At 42.6% G+C, this 6,377-nt stretch overlaps 1 protein-coding gene across 1 annotated transcript in view; it reads left to right on the forward strand.

Annotated features, from left to right (window-relative positions):
* LOC104495754 (gamma-aminobutyric acid receptor subunit pi-like) overlaps positions 1-5,896 on the forward strand; it is a 33,556-nt gene extending 27,660 nt beyond the window's left edge. The window contains exon 8 of the mRNA XM_010138765.1: positions 5,585-5,896. Within this exon, the coding sequence (XP_010137067.1) occupies positions 5,585-5,896 (312 nt within the window). The remainder of the gene's footprint in view (positions 1-5,584) is intronic.
* The last annotated feature ends 481 nt before the right edge of the window (positions 5,897-6,377 follow it).

Raw genomic sequence — 6,377 nt, forward strand, 5'->3', positions numbered from 1 at the left:
TTCCGATCTGTGAAGGGCACTTACGAATGCCCTTGCCTTTGCCTACCTGTGTCAGATTTCCTTTCATCTGGGGCATGTGTAGAGTGCTTGCAGATGGGTCAGACATGGGAACTCAAGGACTTGAAAGACTTAAGAGTAAGTGGAGGTACAGCCCTAAAATGAGGAGGTGTCAAGGGTTAGAGCTGGGCCAGCTCCTAGATGAATGACAGACGCTAGTACTTTCTCCCATCCTCTTCCCAAAGAGGGGAAAGAGAAAAGAAGTAAGGGAGAGAGACTTAGGGATTGGAAAAGAAAGCTAAAACTGCTTTAATGATAAATTAATACGAAACCCAAACCCTTGATAGTAACCACGTCACCGTCACCACTGATGCTGTGGGCAGGCACAGGGGACAGCCAGGCTGGACTCAGCAGCAGCAGACAGGAACCAGATTCAGGACCTGGATTCTGGAACTGGATTCAGGAATGCAGTGACTGGTACTGAAGGCAGAACGGACAGAGTCCTCCTCAGACAGCGGCCATTGAAGAAGAGGCAAGAGAAAGCGAGACCCTCATGATCCCTGAGCTTTATACCAGATATGATGTCTATGGGATGGAACACCTCGTTGGTCAGTGTGGGGTCACCTGTCCTGTCTGCTCCTCCCTGCAGGTGCAGCCTCTCACTCCCTGCACCCCCACCATGGCACACAGGATTTAGCAGTGACCTTGGTCTGCACAGCAGAAAGTATATGCAGAGCCTTTCTGTGCACCAGTCCCTGGTAGTAACGGTGAACATCCAGCGTTATCACCTCTAGCAGCAGACACGGTCTGCAAAAATATGCCGTAAGCTTCAGACAGTGCAGTTAGTTAGGAAGGTCTGAGCTGAAACATGAAATCAGTGAACAGAATGAGTTCTGTTCTAACTGTTCTAACTCAAACCAGGACAGGAAGGAAGAAAGGGTTAAGGACAGTTTTTTGATGGGCTTAAGAACTGAAAGAGATGGTCTGCCACTTCAGGTGCGTTCCTGCCTTTTGCTGTGCATCAGGACTGAGTAAGCCAGTCCACCTCAGTTCTTACCCACACAAACACAAACATATAAGGGAAGGGGCAGTTGGCTGGTCACAGATCAACTCAAGACTCTGTAGAAGAAGGAAAATGCCTGTCATGACCTTTTCCTACTGTAGCCAAGGATGAACACCACTTCCTGAGCAGGGGGCCATGGAGAGTGCACCTGACTTGTATTTCTCATTTGTCACTGTAAAAACCAAAATATCACAAGGACAGAAGTAACAGCTAAAATCCCATATCACTGTCTAGCAGGTACTTAACAAATTTCCGTGTGAGTATCGTCACTGTTAATGTGTCTTCCTCATTATTGTATTCTCTTGTGGACACAGGTTAATTAGAAATCTCACTCCTCTGTTTGTTATTTCCATATGAGAGCTGATACAAAATTTGCTCTTGGAATCATATAAACATAGGTAGGAGGTAAATTGAAAATGTTAACCTCTGCCTTGTATAGTGATGAGTTGTACTGGTTCTGTTTCTGGTTTGCTCTGTAAAGCAGTTGGGCACTGGCATATCTGGTCCTTTTGAAGCATTCAGTTTAGAATATAAACTGGTGAAAGAGCTCATCGTGTCCATACTCTTGCTGTATCTCACATCACATGAACCAGGACTCACAGAGACAACTTCAAAGCTAATAGCAAAAACAGAGAAACCACCTGTTGCAGGGAAGGTCAGGCAAAATGTGCCATTCACGTCAGCTGCGTTACAGACGGCCTAAACAGAGGTTCCAAAGTCCTGAGTGCCTTCTCTTTCACACAAAAGTGTGAACTGTGCTCTCCTATAGAGCAGAGAAATTCTTGGCCTTCGTTGTAGGCTAGGGCTGGGCCAGCCACTAAACAAATAATACAAGACCATTGTCCTTTGTTGTAGGCTGGGGCCGCCCCAGCCACTAAACAAATAATACAAGCCCTCTATTACCTTCCCCTCTTCCCCCTTCCCAAAGAGGGGAAAAAGAAAAGGAGTAAGAGAGAGACACTTACGGATTGGGAAAGAAAGCTAAAACTGCTTTAATGAGAGTAATAATAATAAAATGAAATCTATACAAATATATACAATACCAATATAGAACCCAACACCCCTGATGGCAACCATGTCACCATCACCACTGATGCTGTGGGCAGGCACTGGGGAAGGCCAGGCTGGGCTCAGCAGCAGATGGGAACAGGATGAGAGCTGGATTTTGGCACTGGATTCAGGAATGCAGAGATTGGGATCAAAGGCAGAATGGGCAGAGTCCTCCTCAGACACCAGCCATTGAAGAGGAGGGCAAGAGATGGAACACCTTGTTGGTCGGTGTAGGGTCACCTGTCCTGTCCTGTCGCAGGTGCAGCCTCTCACTCCCTGCACCCCCACCGTGGCACACAGGATTTAGCAGTGACCTTGGTCAGCACAGCAGAAAGTATCAGCAAGAGCCTTTCTGTGCACCAGTTCCTGGTAGTAACGGTGAACATCAAGTGTTATCACTTCTAGAAGCAGACACTGTCCGCAAAAATATGCTGTTAACTTCAGACAGTGCAGTTAGTTAGTAGAGACTGAGCTGAAACATGAAAGCACTGAACAGAATGAGTTCTGTTCTGACTCAAACCAGCCTTCATCTGCCTTTCACTTAAACTCTCCCTTTTGGTCAGAGAGCAGGGAAGTTTGAAAACTGAAGATAAGGTGGCATAGGCAGTGTTCAGTCTGTGTGGCATTTCTGTTCACGCATCATGCAGTCTTTCTGAACACCACATAAGATCCAGACGTGCAGCACTCAGGTCGAAATACGTTTAATCCTGAGCATCTTTGTTATTCAATGGAAGTGACAAGTTTCCTCAGTTCTGTTGGCTATTAGGTGTCAGCAAACACCTCAGTTAGTTTTAACAGCAGCCACAGTAGTGGGTGCCACGTACAGTGCTTTCCAGGTGATGTACAGTGCGCGGATGCTATTGACTTTGTATCCAAACATGGTCCTTCTTAGTGCCAGCTGCCATTTTCTCATTGACAGCTGGAATCCAGAGAAAACTTAGTGTCACATTTAAAATTAGAGCCACAGTTCAACACTTGCAACACTTTTTTTTCTTAATATACAATGTAAACCAGCCTAGTCTTTCATCACATTCAGTTCTCCATAGCGAGTTGGAAAAGTCCCTTGATAGTCCCAGTTTATAAGACTGCAATTTTTTATAAACTCTAGACTAGCTTTCCTCTTTTCAAGCAGTGTGATACAGCACTTCTGCAGTAAACTCGTCTCTGTTCTGCAAGAGCCCTGCCTTGTGACACTGCAAACAGACTCCAGTACATATGCGCCGCATACGGTATTTTATGCTTAAGTAACAGTGGCCTCTTGGGGAGCAGAGAGGAGATAAGAACAGCCTCCTGCGAATTGTTCATGAGCAGTGTGTGAAAAGAAGGAATGGCACGTACACAGTGTCCTTTCATGCTCCGCAGTAAAACTAATTCTGTGCAACCTTTCGCCTGGCTCAGCTGAGAGACAAATAGACTCTTACACTGAAAAATGCCCCAAATCCTGCCACTTTTGAAGTATAGATGTCGTTTTGCTCTTCCCCCCCTCCCCCTTCTATAAAAATGAAAGCAGAGGAAAAAAAGTAAGGACTCTTCTAACAGGTTTCTGTGTTTTATTAACTTTCGAAGTGCCGAGTGCATTCGTTAGGCTGTCGCCTCGGTGCCTTGTTTCAAGCGCCAGACGCTGCTGACAAAGGCTTCTCTGCTGTCCCCTGTGCTTCCCTCAGCTGCCTGAACTTTTTGAAGTAGAAGAGCTAGGTATTTAGAACAGAGTTAGGCCCCAAGTAAAACTCCAGGTTTGAGTTTCAGTACTACCCTGGGGATTGTTTAAGGTTCAGACTGGAATTTTATGGATTGATGCTCTTAATGCTTTATAGGCAGATTTTTATTCTGGCCTCTGGTTTCAAAATTCTCATGTAGCTGCAGGAGGCTAGGTGGAGGGTGAGCAAGGTTTTGTAGTCAGTGTATTTTTAGGATCACACATTGTGTAGAGCTACGTTTATCTCTCTCAAATCAAATATACTGCTTTTTTTTTTTTTGGCAAATGGAAAGGGAGACGCAGTAATAATCCCTTTTTCTGGCTCCATCTGTTCTCCTTTACTGATTCACAGCAGTCTGAGGACATTGTGCAGACTCTAGTTTAATTTTCAAGGACGTTACTAATTTTAGACGAGGAAAGGCTCGGGAACTGTGCTGTCTACAAGTATCCTGGGCAGAAGAGCAATTCTGCATGGGTGTGGTGATCACTCAGGTAGCTTAATGAGCTTTCTCTTACTTTAATAGCTGGGATATTTCTAAATGAGTTTTTTGTGTGTCTACGCATAGGGCTGTATATCTTAACTTTTCCAGAGTTTGTCCTTGTCTAATCTATTTCTTCTCATGATGGAAATTGAAAAGGCAGATTGGTTAGAGGAAAGATATTCTCCATTTCACAAATTTAATTTTAGCCTTTTCTTGCTTGTACGCCACTCATTGATTTGGAAGGTAATAAAATAATCAGGAGAAAATTAAAATTATGTGTATACCTTCCTGAATTAAAATAATCCTTCCTCCAACTCTACAAATTTAGCTTTAGTTATGCACAAAGTTGGAGCCAATCTTTGTAGCTTGGATCTGCTGGTATTTCTGAAATATCTCAGACCAAACTAAATGCCCCAGAACTTTCAAATAAGTTTGTGTTTAGAGCTGAAGCTGCAGCTGGTGTCTAATCCTGTGTCCTCTGAGTCAGTAACAGAAAACCTACTGACTTCAAAGGTTGAAGATTTCATACATGAACATTGTGGCTCCAAGCCACTTCTAATCAAAGAAACAAAACCCACCAAAAGGCTTACGCAACATTCTCCGAAGAGCTGTCTTGATGCAGTGAAGCACATAAAAATGTGCTTAACCTTAGCATAACTTTGAGATTAAAGTATGGGTTTCAGGACCTGAAAGAAAGTAGTATGAACTATTTAGTTTTCAGTTAGCTGTGGGGCTTGTCCCTCTTTATGGTCCTCTTTTTTTTTTTTTGTGCTTCTCTTTGTTTTATTGTTTACGTAAGTAATTTTATTTTCATCACAAAGCACTGGGAATAGAGTAGCCAACTGCACAGAAGGGAAGTGTCTTGTATTCTGTCCAGCTAGACTAGCTGGACTGGCAGCAACCCCACTTTCTCCATCTCCAGACTGAGGCTTTGCTTTACCCACTTTCTAGACACTGACTTCTGCCAATATTTTCCCTGAGCAGAAGACAGCTTATTGTTGTGCATTTCATGGATTTGCTGCTGTCTTAAGTAAAGCTTAGTGGGCCATATTTGAACAAATCCAGCTTTGCTCAACAGTCCTTTTGCAGTAAGATCTTGTTTAAGTCAGTGTTTTCCCTGTAAATGGAGGCTTTGAAATATAAAAAGAGCTGTCTGGTGCGTGTAGGAACTCGCCCTTGAAATCAGGAGTGAGATACAGGAGGAGTTGTAAGAAAAATCCTATTATTTGCTGCAGCTATAAAGTAAATAGGCAATGAAACGTGCACTTCAGTACCTGCTGTTTTGTTTCCTATCAGAATGAGGATGAAGAGGCTGAAGAAGAGGAGAACGGAGTCCTGGCAGCAGTCACTAACAGCTGCAGTGCCCCTGACAATACGAACAAGGTTGATTCAAACAAGAGCAGGAAACCCAGCATCGACAGAAAAAGGGAGAAAAGTAAACACAGTGGATGTAGTTCACCAATGTCAGTAGTGAAAAGACTTTCCTGCATCTTTGATTTCTTCCATGTTAAAAACCCTTACCACATAGACAACTATGCCAGATTTTCTTTCCCGTTATCATTCATCATAATTAATGTATTTTATTGGGTATACTATTTGTATTTCTAAGTATTTTAATGTGTAAAATTGATTTAAATTTTAGAAAGTGGATATGGGAGGTGAGGTTGCAGAAAAATGAAGAAGTTGCGTTTGGATAAAGAGGTATGAAAGGGCATGACATCTTTTCAAGAATTTCTACAAAGTTTCTTGTTAACTCACTTTTCCACTGTTAAATGACTTACATCCAAACCAGACTTTCCTGTTAGCATGCATGTCCCATATTAAACTATTTATCATTAATATTTTAATGGTCAACTTTGTAAAATAAGAGTTATATTACACTTGTTTCTGAACTGCATTGAATACATTTAAAAATAAAAACAAAGAAGTGTTGCTTTCCTGCTATGCTTTCAGGATTCAGTTCCTTCAAGCTTTGGCAATAATGCAGCAGTATTTCAGATTATGTAAGAAAATATATAATCGCGGATCAAAGTGTTTTTTTTCTTCATAGTAAGAAACAGCTTTGAAGACATGGGCTCCCAACACAAAT

The sequence above is a fragment of the Buceros rhinoceros genome, unplaced genomic scaffold (assembly GCF_000710305.1).
Source record: "Buceros rhinoceros silvestris isolate BGI_N320 unplaced genomic scaffold, ASM71030v1 scaffold2386, whole genome shotgun sequence".
Classification (NCBI taxonomy): Eukaryota; Metazoa; Chordata; class Aves; order Bucerotiformes; family Bucerotidae; genus Buceros; species Buceros rhinoceros.